The 17,315-nt window shown below is 39.8% G+C and overlaps 1 protein-coding gene across 1 annotated transcript; it reads left to right on the top strand.

Moving 5' to 3' along the window:
* Positions 1-4,129: 4,129 nt before the first annotated feature.
* On the top strand, positions 4,130-16,620 carry CCDC137 (coiled-coil domain containing 137). The gene is made up of 6 exons (XM_075216874.1): positions 4,130-4,273; positions 6,453-6,583; positions 9,704-9,941; positions 10,114-10,196; positions 11,347-11,426; positions 15,213-16,620. Exons 1-6 carry the CDS (start codon positions 4,203-4,205, stop codon positions 15,411-15,413), a joined length of 804 nt encoding a protein of 267 aa, XP_075072975.1. The 5' UTR covers positions 4,130-4,202; the 3' UTR covers positions 15,414-16,620.
* The last annotated feature ends 695 nt before the right edge of the window (positions 16,621-17,315 follow it).

Genomic DNA, 17,315 nt, shown 5'->3' with positions numbered 1-17,315 from the left:
ATAGCAGCTGTCTTTCCCGTAGAAATAGTTGAGTTGAAAGGTACTTGGATGCCCCCAGGACTTAACTCTACCGTAGTAAAAATTTTAACGATGTCAACCGTAGCGCAGAGGTGGAGGGTAATCAGAATACAGGAGAGAGATACCAGAGACAGTCCAATTGGTCAGTAGTGAGCAGGATCAACAGGGACAGGCCAGAAGTCAGGGTAGGTTGCAAGCAAGGCTAATGCATTAGACAGGCAGAAGTCAGGGGCAATCAGCGTTCAAGCAGGATCCAAAACAAAGCAAGGATCACAACAGGAATCAAATCAATGGTAATGGTGGAGTATCCACAGGACAAGAACTGGTCAGCACGCTATAACCGTCAGAGACTAAGCCCTCCCTGCCTTAAATACACATAAGGGCAAATCAGAGGGAAAGAGGCACAGGCGCTTACAAACAGCCGCAGAAGGCTGCTGATTAATTATGCAGCGGTGTGCACGCGCCCGGCTGTCATCAAAGAGGCTGGGATGCAGCAGTGCTCGAAAGAGCATCCCAGGATGAGCTTTTAGAACACAGTGTAGAGATCTTCACCTTTAGCAGCCATCTTTCCCGTAGAGCTTTATGTGCTCACAGGTACTCAGATGCCCCCAGGTCTTAGGCTCAGAGTAGTAAAAGCTCATCCAAGTTGGCCGCAGCGCAGATGGAACCGGGGGCGCTGGCCCAGACTGGAGCGGGTGGTCAGAGGCAGGCCGAGGTCAGGGGTCTGTAGCAACACAGCAAAGTCCAGAATACAAGCCAAAAGGGCAGGGTCACAGGCAAACAGGCAAGGTCCAAGGTACAGTCAGGGGTCACAACAACAGATCAGGCAATAGATATCCAAGAGCAGGTCAGCACAGCACAGGACTGGAACGCTATAAATGGCCAGAATGCTAAATCCTCAAGCACAGGCTAATTAATTAAGTAGACTATCAATCAGCCCACAGGCTGTGAAGGTTCCAGCCCATGTGCCCGGCTGCTCTGATTGCCGGGGCGCGATATTCATTTCGGCGTCCGGCCACTGCCCTGGCAACGGTCAGGCCGAATATCCGGAAGTAACTCCCTGGCGTCCCGGACGTCTCCATGACGACCGGGACGCCAGGGAGAGGGGCAGTGAGTCACGGCAGTGCCCGCGGCCGCCACAGCTCCTAACACCCAGCTGATGCCCTGGTGATAGCTGGGATGAAGAGGGCGGAAGTGACGTCAAGCCGGGATGTGGACATCGGAATGAACAGATGAGCTGCTGCTGTGGATCATAACAAACACATCTCATTTTTACAGGTGATTACACCATTAATTTAGGAACATATATAATTTATTATTAGAAAATGTCATTTTTTTTTATTTTATTTTTTACTTAAGCATGTTATACCTATACTCATGAGATCCCTTTATGGTTTATGGGTATACATAATCTGTTTACCATAGATATCAAAGTTCATGTTCAGTCCATGCTCTGTTCATCATTTATTGAGTGAAATACAATTCACCTGAGGATTCAATCACACATGTACAAACCCTAAAGGAACACAATGTACCTGAATGAAATGTATGAATGGCTTGGGTGTAGCTACAGAAGACAGAGCAGTATAAACACCATCCACTGCAGATCAACAGATGTGATCCAACAGGAAACATTTCATTAGTTAACTCTATTTTATCGAACACTTACAGAAATGAATGCAAATTACAGGTGCTGCAATATTTATTACTCCACCAAAGATAAAATATAGCCCATAGGCAGTCATACAACAGTACCAGCCAAATGCAAAGTGGACACAAGACATTACTAAGGATAAACTTTAAATGAAACAACTTTGTCACAGGGTACACTTATTTTACTCTTAGAAATAAGAAAAGTACAAAACACACATTACTTTCCTAATAAATAACCATTTCACTTTAAATAAAGGAAAGCATAACATAACACGTAGGATATATATGTACCATGCACAACATCTACTGCAGAAAGAAACTGAGTAGGCACTCACATGGGATACTCTATTTTCACATGAGGCTAATGAGTAATTGTCTTCTACAGCATTTTTGTAAGAAGGTCTGCATAATGTTTTTAAGAATTCTGAGGGGCCCATTCTTGGCATTTTGGTAAAAGCCAGCCCATATAATTTATTGCAATATTTTAATACGTAGGAATTTAAAGTATATATGAAATTTTGATATACAAGAATGTTATATTTTGATTTCAGTGCTGTGATTTTTTTTTTTTTTTTAAATAGCTTTATATCTAATGGTCTCTTTTTTATATGTCTGTGTTTACAAAAGTAGTTTTGTGTGATTGAAATATTGCAATAAAATTAATTTTTCACTTATACATGTACACCTCCTTTCTTGGGAGACGTATACTGTATGCAATTTGCAAACCTTTGTGGGAGCAATTTCATAGGCTCCTCAATTGTGCAGAAATTTGTTCACCCATAATATGTAATATATTCCTTCCATTTATTTGCAGGGTCAATAAGGAATTTACTAACTGAATGCGAACTATTCAATTGTATATTATTACTTTCTTTCATTTCAATTACTCTATCACTATAAATATATATGCAGTCATTATGCTTGTATTAACATATCATTATTATTTAAAAGTATGCAATATATTTGTAAAAAGAAGACCCTTGTCACCCTCCCTAACTGATATGTTAGCAGACTTTTTAGGACCCAAATCCTATGCAAAACAGAAGAGAAAAGCCTCTGGATTAAAACATCCCATACACCTCCGGGAAGACTGCAAACGGTCAAAGACCGGCAGCTCATTCAAGTAGCCCTGTCACCTACACACAGTGGAGGTTTCCAATCCATTATCATGTGGGGATTCATTAATATTAGTCAGAGATTGCATCAGTAATAACATTGCTTCCTAGCAAATTGATAGGATGAATACCAATTTAGACCACAAAATGGATGTTTCTACTGTGTAAGGGCCAGGTCTACTTTCATTACCTCATAGTGAGTTAGGAGTAAACCAATAACTGGTGCATTGTAATAAGTTCCTGTGATGGTGAATGCAGAGGGTTATGTAGTATTGTTTTTCATTCTAAACCGTATTTCCATCCTTATGAACATCTTAATGTTCTCATCATCTATATGCTTATCCAGGGCACTCAGAACTCTCTGCCCTCCATCTTTATACAGTTCCAACAGTTCCTCTGCATATGCAATCCACACACAATTTTGGCACCCACTCATACAGCAATGGGTGGGAGGAGGTGGAAGAGGGGGCCCATTCAGATTCTGAGAGTCTGCAAGGAGTGATTCCCCAATCTGCAAGGGACTGCTGTTCACAAGGGTGGCAGAGTTTGGGCTCTCCCTAGTTTGTTCCTTATCAATGTTTCCTATGAATTTGCTAGAAGTTCCTTTTCCAGCACATAGGACTGACGTTGAAGAGGTGAAACATGAGAGTCTTCTAAGAATGGAATTTAACAGCTTCTGAAATAAATTGCAAAATGAACTATTTCTGCAATATACATTGTATGTAAATAATATAATATCACAAATACTTATATTTGGGAAAACAAACATTTGCTTGTGTTTAAAGACTAGCATACGCATCTCAACACTTTCAGATGCAAACTTACATAAAATAAACATTATGATGCATAGTATTAAACACAAAATACTAACATGTACAATATTACACAGGAAGGTTATAATACAGAATTTGTGAAGCATTCACTCCTTTTCGAGCCATTCCAGTAGAATATCGAAAGCATCAAAAGATGACTTGAAGGAGGAACAAGGGTATATGGATCCTACAGAAGGGCATTTGAGATAGATGCCACATAATTTTTACTTTCATTATTATTATAATTTTTTTAGATAAAATATTCAGAAATATATGCATACAGGTAATTCACTATCTTCATAAGAAAGGACATTAGAAGCATGATTTTCCCTTTCACGTCACAGCACCGTACCATGGCAACACTCTACTCCCAGGATGAGGCATAAACCCTGGTTTTCCCCTCTTGCTAGGTCTCAAGTGACCTCCAGCGAAAAACGACCAAAAACTCGCCTCTGGGAATGTGTTGCCAGTTTCAAAAATGGCCACCAGGTGACAACCCTGACGTATTCCAGTCAAGGTCAAAGCAGCGGAATAGACAACATGGCGGCTTTGCGATGACGTGTAAATCTGGAGCCGGAATTTCCGAGTGTGTACAACACGTGTGATGGGGAAGAAGCAAGTGGCTAAACCGGCGAATTCCTCTCGCCCCGGTGCGGGCGCTAGGCAGTTCCGCAGGTTTGTAACGTAAGATGGAGGAATAGCTATCGCATGTCTTAACCGGTTTTTGCCAACTTTAAGCAAACTGATTCCATGACACTTCACTTTGTGACCGTATATTTCCTGTATTTGGCCTTAAGTCCGACTTTATAGCTTTTATTGAATGTATTCGGTGTCACGCGTAAATTAAATAAGGACTCCGGCCCCTCCGAGTTGAGTAATTGTGTAGTATAAAGCCATAAATGATATTCCAGAACCATGGAAGACTGATCTTATTGTTGGTACCTAATGCTGGCTGTGTGGTTGCAATCACTTAACTCCTCATCAGCTATTTATATAGCGCCACTAATTCCGCAGCGCTGTACAGAGAACTCTTATCAGCCCCTGCCCTATTTGAGCTTACAATCTAAATTTCCTATCACACACATATAAAGAGAGATTAGGGTCAATTTAATAGCAGCCAATTAAACTACTAGTATGTTTTTGGAGTGTGGGAGAACATACAAACTCCACACACATAAGACTAACCACTAATCCACCAATCCACCATGCTGCCCTAATGCTAAACTGCATGATTACCTGGAGTCTAGTATCCAGTGGGAATCATCAAGTTTTATATATGGGGGCACAGATTCTGTAGTGCTGAACTATTGTCAGATGGACCTAGAGACTCCTGAGAGTGGTGAAAATTATGCAATTTGTTGCACCTGTACCCTTTAGTACTGCATTACATTTCATGGGGCCACAATGACACACATTGCATCACCGAGGCCTTCCTATTGTAGGATGCATCTTTCTCTCCCAGGAGTCACAGAGACCTTCCTGGAATTCGGGAGTCTCTCAGACATTCGGGAGAGTGTATCAGTATTGATATGACATATATGAATACAATAACAGATGTATGAATACAATTAAGCATCATCAGCGGCGATTTATATAGCTCCGCTAATTCTGCAGCCAATAACACAAAAAGCATAGTCATGACCTAACAATTACAGCTAACCTGAATAGAGGTAAGAATTTCGTGCATGTGAGTATACAAACTGCCAAAAATTCAGCATAACATCATTATCATATATATTTATGGGGTGACACAAATTCTGTAGTGCTGTACAATTATCTTATAGATATGATGTACATAAATATAATATACACATGGTTCATGAATACAATTAAGCACAGTAACACGTGGATAATCATGAGCTAACAATAACACGGGTACAAATTTCATGTGTGTGTGAACAAAGAGCAGAAGATTCAATCTAAGACATATTAGGGTCGTATGAGATATGAGGCATAGGATAGAGAGGGCCTTCTGTTGTGGAGAGAAGATGAGAATATTTAGCGCTGTACTGTGTTCTCTATAGGGATCTATGACCTCTGCATGAGTTTTCCCTCCTCTGTTCTGTGAAATACGTAGTACAGGTAAGAAGTAAGTTATTAATGCTTGTTAACTCTGTGTTGCTGAACTTTTCAATCTCAAAGTATGACTTTCTGAAGGTGTTTTAGTGACACCTAACCTTGCACGAGTGACAATAGCTTTCCAGTCACAGTGTAAGGTCTGCGGCTGTCTAAATGTGGTAAGCATCGTTTTTTTACAGCTGAAGCAGTCTATAATACTGCAAATAATGTTTCATATATACACGTTTGAGTCTCTATTGAAGCCATAGAACAACATTTTTTTGGCTTGAAATTACTATTGGCAGTAATAATGGACAGTTGGGTCAATGTTATTAATAGGGAGGCAATATAGTACAGATTGGAAAGGTAGACCCCCCCCCCCCCCATACAAAAAATCCTAGTTCTAATGCATTTTTGTGACATCTGACTATTAGGCTCAGGGCTGAGTGTCAGATACAGATCCTAGGAGTTCTCGGATATGGCATTAAATACCTGTTACGAACATAATTTGCTTCCAAGATATTTGATGAGCACAGGCTGATAAAATATTTGCTGCACAGAAACTTAATGTACAGTTCTGTAACCATGAGGTGACGATCTAGATGTTTTTTTTTTGAACTTGATAGAATAGTTCTTGTCAGCCTATTAAATTATTATACACTAAACCCTATGCAACCTTTATATAACTGGTGTTTATGATCAAGCCATATTTAGTTTCTATTTTCTTCTGACAGTCCCCTATATTACATAGTAAGCACCAATAATAATTATATGTATTCTAAATATTTGTGCTCAGACCTGAAAAGAAGAAGACAAACTCTAGACCAAAAGACCTGGATTCCCAGGAAATCCCCTTCAAGCTTCGTGAAATCATGAAAAGTAGACTGGATATGAACAAACCAAAGAAAAAGAAGAAGCAAATGCCAGGTGTGATGGATATTGTCTTGCAATGCTCTTTGGTCAAATTAAACTTGTTTTTTTTTAATTATTAATTTTATTTTTAATACTTGATAGCACTTTGCAGCAAACTACTGGGTACAATTCTGAAGCTAAATAATGTAGAGTACATTTATTATGTTGCTGTGAGTGGTATTTGGACACTTCTAATGTTCAGGTGTGTGGAAGTTTTAGTTAAATGTGTCACCAGTTACAGAATGTGAAGTAGAGCAGATTGACATGATCCATGGTGTTCAGCCTCTCCTAGAGACATTAATAATTGCATATATTTTTTTTTTATGTAGGATGTAGGATTTTTTTTTGCCTTCATTTCTTTGCTGCTACTTTTTTTTAATTTTTTTTTTTTTTTATTTGATGTTAAATACTTTAGTGTCAAAAAAGACAAAAGTAATATAGGAGTGATACCTTTATTGGCTAACCAAAAATAAATATTATATTTGCTAGCTTTCAGAGCACCGAGTTTAGTCATTCATTTGTAAAGTTCCCTGATGAAGAGGCCTCTGTGCTTTGAAAGCTAGCAAATATAATATTTTTTTTTTGGTTAGCCAATAAAGGTATCGCTCCTATAATACTTTCGTCTTTTGTTGACACTAAAGTATTTAACATCACATAGATTTTTCTGGCTAACACGGTACTGCAATGATATTTTTTTAAAAATATTTTTTTTGCTACACATTTTGTTTTTTTAAGAAGAGGTAAATTGCGGCACAGTATTCATAAGTATCCTCCAGAAAGATGTGTGCTAAACTAATTTTGATGAGTATACCTATTGTCTAGAAGCCTGTGCCATCACTGATGTACAGTGTTTGCAGTTCATAGTGAATTTATAGGCTGCATTGTCATGCATTGGTTCAGCCCATATTCTGACTCATTACTGTGCTTAGGTGGCTGGTGAACTTGGAATCTGTGCCTTCCAAACTCTACATGTGAAGGGACACACATAAAACCTATGTTCAGTTTCTTCAAAAATTAGTATGCCATACAATAAATGACTCGGAGGTTCCCACAAAAATTGAAAAGCCACAGTGAGCCCAGCCCATTAATCACCAGTTGTAATAGAGTGCAAACTATTATCTGCTATTTAAAAGGCTGTATATGTTATGTACTAAAAATGTTTTGGGGTTTCCCTTGTAGATCTGGATTTAGGTTTTCTTTTGGTAATGGGTAAAGCTAAATCCGGTTCCAATGAAAAGTCACACAAATTGAGTTTTACTCCAGAACAGATAGATTCACAGAGGTGCAATGTTTGAGCTGCGCTTTGTTTCCCCAATATGCAGAATGCCATTCCTTCCTGTATCTATAGGCTGTGAATAGCAGGCCGCCATTCTTAGAGAATCCCACTATCCTAGGCCACCTAGGGAAACCTTCAGGGTATAGAGGAAAGTGTAAGAGGCAGGGAGGTTGTTGGTCTTTTTGTTTGCATCCTGGGAAGAACTCCAGCATTAAAGTTCAGGCTTCTGTTGGACTGAGCATCCTGCTAGGACATTTTCTGCTCAGAAAAACACAGTAGGTTTTGTTTCTTGGTGGGTCTGATCTAACAGGGAGACCAAGGGTAACTCTATCAAGCTACAGGTTTGAAAAAGTGGAGATGTTGCCTATAGCAACCAGGTTCTAGTTATTTATTTAGTACATTCTACAAAATGACAGCTAGAGTCTGATTGGTTGCTATAGGCTACATCTCAACTTTTTGAAACCTGCAGCTTGATAAATTAGAAGGTGTGGGTATGCTTCCCTGGCAACCCTGGGTGATGATTGTCACCCAGGGTTGTTGCATAATATAACACAATATTTTATTTTCGCAGAAAGCCAAAAGAAAATATACCCATTGAAAGCAATAAAAAGACAAAATAGAAGTGAATGTACTGGAGTGCTTTACCCAAGATCAAATATAAATGAAAAAGGGTATTTACAGAGTATGTGGTTATAATATGTGGGTGAACTCAAAATAAGCAAGCAGACCCTACTAAGACTGTCAGTAATTAACAGCGGTCTATAATATGGGCAGAACCTGGATCCAATTTGCCAAGATAGGTCAATCTAGGACATACATTAAAGGTATTCAGCCAAGTCCAAATATGTTAGCAGCCCATAACATGACGATCAGTAATTATAATATCAGTCTATAGTATGTTGGTGACCCTGGAACAAATTGCTTAGGATAGGTCAACCCAGGACGCACATGAAATGTATTCATCTGTAATCAGATAAAGTCTCAGTATGTGATGCACCAAATGAACTGCAGGTCCATTGTTTTGTAGTGCTTGGTCCATGTTGCTGAATGCATCTCCCATCACTGTTTGACTACTTTAAACATAGGCACCGGGACACAGCTTCCCAACATGGTTTTATCACAGGGGTGTAGCATAGTTCAGTAAAGGTGTGCTTCTTAAACTTGTTAAGCAGCTGTTCTCGGCAAACAGATGAGACATACACAATAAGGAGAAAAACAAAGCAAGTTACATGTGTTCACAGCAAGGCAAAATTTAATAGTGCGATTGTAATCACAGGTCCTAAGTAAATCCGGATATATGAAACTGAATGTGTCCATATTATGTAGACATGTAAGAATAATTGTTGTTGATAAAACATCCAATATATATCACATTAAATCCTGTATCGGCAAGCTAATGGGAAGATTTCTCCTTGCAAAGCTGCACTTATAGAAATAATGTTCCTTTTAGGCTAGACTGATATTGGTGACATTTTAAATTTCTAACGGAATGGTTTGTGAAGCAGCCTATGAATCTCGGGTTGCATGCCTTCGAGTATTCCATACCTACCTGTTTGAAAAATATGGTATCTTCTTTGCCTGAATAGATCACCAAACTCCTTAGCTCTTTATACAAACAACTGATCAGTGAGGCAGTTCTTACTTCCTCTAAGGAACTGCACCACCAAAATACTTTTACATACTGAGTTTCGGTGTATATGCATTTTCTTTGTTTTTTTTTTTTTGTTGTTTTTTTTTACATACAAGTGTATTACTAGATGCTTCTTATTTAAAGAAAAACACAAACGCATGTTTGCAGTTTTAAAATTTCAATTTTTTTTTTAAAGCGAAGTTGTGATTTTGGAAAACTTCTTTTTCAGCACCAAAGCAGGGGCCACACAATGAAGAGTTGCAGACAGACATACAGGTCCCAAAGTTCAAGAGAAAGAAACGCGAATCTGAAGGTGCCTATCTGCATCGTATGAACCAAGAAACTCAGCATGTCATGTTCCTCAGTAAGAACCAGCTGGCCCGTCTCCCAGAGCAGGAGCTGGATGATAAGGGGGAGGTCATTAAGGAGGAGGCCGCCAAGAAGGAGAAGTCCCAGAAGAAGAAGGAGTATGTTGTAATGTTATCATTCGTTTATATTTGTATGTTAGAATGTTGTCTAACCTTAAAAATTTGTTTTAACATACTTTTGTTTTTAGAGTATATGTAACTGTTATTGATCTGTCATGAGAGCATTGATAAGTAATGTACGTAGTGATTTATAAATGTTTTTGTATCACAGTTTTGACCGTAGGCGACTAGATAAATTCTTGAAGAAGAAAGAGGAAAGAAAAGAAACTCGTTTAGAACAAGACTTGTTCAAAGGTGAAGTTCAAGAAAGCATATTTTGATCTGTTTTTATGTCCAATATTGTCATAATAAGCTTAATGGTGCTGTAAATCATAATCGCAATGAATGGTATCCATTTCAGTTATAGTGGCATCTCCCAACTCCTGGACATCCGACATGTGAAAGTTAGAAATTACTGAATAAAATAAAGGGTATATTTTTGGGTTGAATTAATTTTGTGAAAAGAACTATGGGAAGAATCTCAAAAAGGAAATTGCTTGCCAATGCCTTTCACATATAATGGCCCTAAAGATGTTTACTCGACTCATCATCATCATTTATTTATATAGCGTCAGCAAACATTAATAAAATAATACTGAGTAATGCATGTAGACAGAGGCAAGATGCCCCTGCTCTCAAGCTTACAATCTATGGGACAATGGAAGTTTGAAACGCAGGCACGTGCTACATCATATTGCACATTGGTCCAGCTAGAATGCAAAGGTAAAAAGTATTTGGGTACCATCCGCAGAGACCTGATACTGAAATCCAAAGGAACTTATCAGTTTTCCAAGAGAAGTGGTGTAGAGAATAGCAGAGGACCTAGGGCTGAGCCTTCTGGTACTCCAACTGATAATGGAAGCAGAGCAGAGGTGGATTTACAGAAATTAACACTGAAAGAGCAATTAGATAGGTAGGATGAGAACCAGGATAGGACAGTGTCTCCAAGACTTAAGGATTGTAGCGTTTGTATGAGGATAGAGTAGTCAACAGTGTCATTGGTAACAAATGAAAGCCCAATCTGTCCTGAATAAAATATTCTAAAATTTACTTTGGTAGTCCATAAAATCTTGGGAGCTCCTGAGGTACAATGTGAGCCTGATCTCTGACAGTGAGAGGAATAAATGCCAGATGTAACAACATGACAGATGACGGTGAATGGTGGTGCATGGAAAACACCTCGATTAACATAAATTCTCATAATCTAGCCTACACCCTCTACCATTTTAGCTCTGGTAAAAATAAAAACACAATAACAATGGGCACTGTGTTTAAAAAAGAAAAATTGAATGTCTTTTAAAAATAACAGGAAAATAATTAATAGTTATGTTACATAATACCCTCTCATTTTTCTATCTAAATACAATTCTAGAAAATGACATAGTTGCATCTCTCTCTTGAACAGATACTGTGCAGTTTGGGGAAGTGGCAATGCAACCACCATCTCTCACCGTTAAGCCGAGGAAAAGTGTGGCTGTGACTAAGGTAAATAATTTATGGATGTCTCTTATGTTCTATAAAAGAATGTTGGCTGTCTAATTCATGCAAGTACTCCAAGGGAGATTAGTTGTAAAATACTTCAATTCTCCTGCTGTAGTATTGATGGGCAGCACGGTGGCTAAGTGGTTGGCCCTTCTGCCTTACAGCACTAGGGTCACTAGTTCAATTCCCGACGTTGGCCTTATCTGTAAGGAGTTTGTATGTTATCCCCGTGTTTGCGTAGGTTTCCTTTGGGTGCTCTGGTTTCCTCCCACACTCCAAAAACATACTGGTAGGTTAATTGGCTGCTAACAAATTGACCCTAGTCTGTCTGTCTGCGTGTGTGAATGTTAGGGACTGTAAGCCCCAATGGGGCAGGGACTGATGTGAGTTCTCTGTACAGCGCTGCAGAATTAGTGGCACTATATAAATAAATGGTGATGATTGCTCAGTAATGGGAGATCAGCGTCTTTTATGATGTATCCTTAAAATATGCTAGTGTCATTGTGTTGCTATAGAATTCCCACATTTCGGGCAAACAGTCATTCCCAGCACCCATCCAGGGCAGCTTGTGTGGGGTGCAGTATATACCGCTGCACCTGGCGGTATCTAGTGCAAGAGGTTGCCTCCCTACTGCTGTCCAATGGGGCTTAGGGCTGCCTCCCACCCCAAATGGAGTCTGCCCAGGTCATCAGTAACAAGGAGGGGAGAGGACATTTAGCATACAGTATAGAGATGGTCTTAACTGAGCCTACCAGTTGGAGAAATGAACGGGGGGGGGGCTCTACTAAAGAGAGCTCGAGAGTTACCAAATTGCGCAGCCAGGGCATGACGCAGCTGAAAAGTAATTCTAGAACATGCGATTCGGTAAGGGGAAGTCCTGCTGCAGCTGTGCAAATAATTTAAAGGTGCTGTTAGAGTATAATTGGCCAAGGAAAGTAAAACCCAGACTATACCAGCAGGGAAACTGTCGCAGCTTAAACAACTCAGGAAGGGAAGAGTTGGGCCATAGTGGGGTATCGGGGTCTAGACCTACGGTGTCTAGGGCCCCATACATCATATTCCAGATCATCACCGCCTGTTTAAGCAGTGGCGGGACTGTCCTAGAAATTCGAGTGCTCAGCAGGGCCTGAATAGGAGGCCTGTCAAACCCAGTCCATCTACCCAGCAAGCCCATCAAGTCAGCCATCGGGGAGTCCTCAATCCACACCAGCGGGTGCGCCAGCATTGCGGCCATGTAGCAGGCTGTAAAATCTGGGAGGGCTAGACCCCCCCCAAAAGCCAGGAAATGACACAGAGGCTAGCTTGATTCTCGCCCCATTTCTCCCCCCAGACCAGAGATGAATAGTATTTCTTAATCTTGCAGAAAAGCCACATTAGGAGGTATACAAGGGAGTGATGAAGCAGTTATAAGAATTTTGAGTTGAAGGACCATTTTAACTAGATTAACTACCCCACATAGGGCAAGTCTTGTTCAGGTTAATATCTTGGCCTGAAGATAACCAGATCAATATTAAGTGGTGTATTTAATTAACAACTGAGTTTGTAATCCAAATCCCCAAATATTTAAATTTAAGTGTCCATTGCAATGGTTGGGAATTGGTAGAGGCTACAGGGAGTCCTCTGTTAATGGAAAAAAATCTCCACTGCAGGAGCTTCGCCAAGGAGGCATTCAAATCTCTCAGAAACGAGCATGTCGTCCGCTTAAAGTGCAACCTTGTCAATCCTGTCCCGGCTCTGAGGCCACAGATTTCCTGGTGTCCTCGAATTCCAGGGGTTCAATAGCTAGGGCAAACAGTGCCAGGTAAAGGGGACACACCTCCAGATCAAAGGGTGAGGTAATATGGCCATTAACACCAAGCCTGGCCGCCGCCGTTTAGTACAGTAACAAAACCCAGACTAGAAATCTGGGACCAAAACCAAATCGCCTCATGCCTTGGTTGCATCCAATGACACAACCATGGCTTCGTCCCCAAGACCACCCGGCATCTCAAGATGGGCAAACAACCTTCTTTAGTTTATAGCTGTGGATTTTCCAAGCATGAAGTCCCTCTAGTCTGGGTGGATCAACTGGGAGATAACCATGTTTAGGCACAAAGCCAACACTTTAGCTAGGATTTCGACGTCCGCTGTCAGAAGAGAGGTCTATATGAGTCGGGCAACAACGGGTCTTTAACCGGCTTAGGTATAAACCATCAACGCCTGACATGGATGGTGGCAAAGCAGCAGCCTTAAAGAATTCATTGTACCTGTCCATAAAGACATTACAGAATTTATTTTGTACACCTCAATGGGACGTCCTTCAGAATTTGTTGTTTTTTTGGCAGTGTGTAGATTACAAAAACACTGCAGCTCTTCACTGCTTACATAGTTTTATGCAAACCCAGTCAGTGCAGTTGTAGTGTCGTCTATTACTTTATGGTGCAAAAGTGCATGATGCATGATCATCGCTCATTCACATGGATGGCTTTGCCTTCGTGTGAGTTATCATGCCAATTTCTAAGCTGTGTAATAGGGTCATGGTTTTTCATGTAGAGATCGATGGGGGTCACATTCACACTAGCTGCAAGATTAATGTCAGGGCCTGACTGGCACGTGAGCAATTAATTATTTAATACTTGGTGGTTATTTAAGCAGAGTTAGAAATAAAATATTACTTGAATCTCCAATATGCAGTTTTAGAGGGCTTTTTACGATTTTCTTTTCCCAGCATTGCACATCAGTACAGTTGCAAGAAAGGGTTTCTGCAGCCAAATTAAAAGTTCTCCTATTACACCCCCGCAACCTCCATGTAGTTCTCTGGCCTATACAATGCACTGTAATGTACTGTATATCCTAGCACATTATAGTTTTTGGTGTTCCCATAATATGCTATGATAAACCACTTTATAGTGTATAGAACTCCAGGAGATCTGTTGCATGGAAACCCAGGTCCACAGATCCGTCAAATCCATTAACATGTAGACTGGAGCAGAAGGCTGTTTTATATAGTGGGTGTACACTGCTCCATCTTCACTGGAAAAGGGAGTATACTTTTTTTTTTTTTAATCCTGCTTGTGAATAGCAGACATATGGTTTAATTATTTGTATTTGTTTATTTACATAGTGCTGACTATATTTCGCAGTGCTGTCCAGAGAATATGTAATCAGTTCCTGGATATTGGTCTTATATCTCACTCCTCACAGGACACCGGAAGAAAACTCTGTCTTCCCTACTCTCTTGTTCATCAGTTTGTTCATGTTTTGATTTTATTTTACTGTCCCCAGTAGTGGAGGTAGGACTATGGGCCCTATTTTTATGTTAAACTCAAGATTTTTATTAGTTTCCAAAGTAAAATGAATACAAAGATTAACACAGCATAAATGGCAGATAAATGTCTGTTACCTATTTTTACAGTTTTTTTTAATTATTTATACTATCTTTTTACCTAGTATCTAGCCTTTGAATATACCACTATCTATGACCCTGTACTACAGGAATGGTAAATGTTTTGTTTCAGGCATTTGTTGCCTTGCAGCTGTCAGTAAAAGCAGCTGGGAGAGCCCTTGATAATGGCACTGCTCTGTACTAATAGAACAGTAATTATATCAACATAAGATAAAACCTTATTTATGGATAAACAACAACTGTAAGCAGTAGATAGAGAAAAAAGGATTGTTAGAAATTGGGACCAATATATTTGAACTCGCCCCTTTGTGGCCACTCTTGAAGCAGCTCCACCAGACACAAATATATATCTTTCATGATACATTAGCTGAATATTTGATTTATGTTTTCACTCTTCTATCTAGCCAGGAGAGAAGCAGCTTCTCCTGAAAAAGCTCTTTGATAAAGCAAGCAGCCCATCATCTCACCCTCCTGCTATGTCCTTGGCCAGAAAGAAACTGTTAGAGGATGAGCGAGAGCGAGTCGTACAAGCCTACCGAGACCTAAAGAAGAAAAGAGAAGAACAAACTGCAGAAGCAAAACTCTCCAAACACAACCATACATGAGATCTCCAACCATAAATTCAGCACAGACTGTATGATACACAGCTGCAGCAGCAGAGTAACTCCTGTCACCAGGCGCTGGGTCATGTTTGGGTGTCTTGCTGTCTGTAGTTTTCAGACCCATGAACGGATGCTGGTAATTGTGTTAAGGTCAGATAACGAGCCCTTGAGAGCAGGAACTCTGGCAGTAGATCTTCAGTTGGAACAAGGACAACCGCTGGAGCAAGAGCATGAGCAAAGCACAGTTAACTCGTGTGGCCTGAAGCCACACTTTACGCTACATTTGCATACTCTAGTTAAGCAGGGTTTTTTTCTGAAAATTAAAACTTTTTTTATTACACAAAAGGGTATATCATATATGCCATATCACGTATGTATCAAGTCTGTTTTGTTTTTCTTTTATGGTTCAGAAAATTTCATGGATATTGGAATGGTTGGTAATGGAAGCTCTTGTTCTACAGTAAAATAATCCTCTATACGTGATGACAGACGAACTGTTATTAGAAAGCCCCGTTTACAGAACAAATAGTTGCACTTGGCTGCTAATAACATTTTAAAGACGTGATCATTAAGTGCTTTTTGTTTGTGTGTGTGTGTGTGTGTTCCCCTATAGTCACTGGGATGAGAAGGTCCCATCAGTTTTAAAACTGTTTTTATTGAGAGCAAGGCAATAAAAAAAAAAATGGGGCTACATCAAGGCAAAGGGAACACACAATAAGGGTGATGGGGAGAGAACAGCACACAAATGTTTTAGAATTCTTACAATTTCTTGCTTATAAAGCGTTTTATTATATAGAAGACAAAAGGCATAATCTAGGTTTTAAAACACTGATTTATTCTACAAATAAAAATACATATGGATCCCATGTAGTTACAAACACTGGATTGAAATCTTTTACTGAACATAGCAAATTCACTTCTACCCCAGTGATAAGGAGTAATCTGCGTCTAGGTGTAATAGTCCCGCAGTGAAGAGTGCTGACGTTGCTTCTCATCAGGATGGAAGAAGTTTGTTTGCTGTAAACCACTCCTTACCTATGCGTTTTGACCTGGTGTCTGGGGCCTCTGGCAAGGTATCTTGTAATATACTAAATCAGATTTTTGTTATAAATATCTGATTTAGTACATTACAAAAGGATACCATATACATGTCAGACTAGTTTTACTTGTCTTGCAAAAATTAACACATTAAATGTGAGATTGCTTCATATCCATTGCAATGACTCCTGCTCTGTATATCTTTGTTGTATATATTGAAATCTAGACTTGATAGTCAAATCCAATGAGGGAAGGAGATGGTCTAAGGTGGCCAGGCAATATTATTAGAGCGCCCAAAGCTATTCTTATGGAGCTGACAGATTTATTTTGTGCATGCCTGCTAGAAGGGGAAAGATCTCTTTCTCATCAGTCCATGAATAGGTTACCATATTGACACTGCTAATGTCATGAGAGAAGTCACTGCTCAGTGCAATAGCCTACAGCAAGCGTCTCCAGGTGTTGTGAAACTATAAGCATACTAACATGCTTTTACAGTAGATATCTAGCTGATAGCTGGTAGGACTTGTATTGTAACACCTGAAAAGCCACAGGTTGGCCAGGTCTCTTCTACAGGTATAAGTGAAGAACTCCTTCTTTTTTGGAACCCAGCAACTACTAACTCCAAGCTCACCAAGGAGAATAATGAGTGGGAGTGAAATCGCCAATGTGCAGGTTGAGCCTGGGCAGCCAAAAAATGTAAGTAAAAGTTAGAAATATGGCTGAGGAGGGTTGCTAAGTTTTCTCTAAGTTATATTCCATCCTGGCACTGTTACCACCCTGTGTGAGAGCCAAGCAGGAGTGTTTAAAAAGTAAAAAAAATATTTGCTTGGATTATTTAATGGTGGATTCTGGGGAAAAAACAAAAAA

This window comes from Mixophyes fleayi, chromosome 6 (assembly GCF_038048845.1).
Source record: "Mixophyes fleayi isolate aMixFle1 chromosome 6, aMixFle1.hap1, whole genome shotgun sequence".
In the NCBI taxonomy this organism is placed as follows: domain Eukaryota; kingdom Metazoa; phylum Chordata; class Amphibia; order Anura; family Limnodynastidae; genus Mixophyes; species Mixophyes fleayi.
The sequence above is the reverse complement of the archived record's forward strand: the minus strand, read 5'-3'. Positions and strand labels throughout refer to the sequence as shown.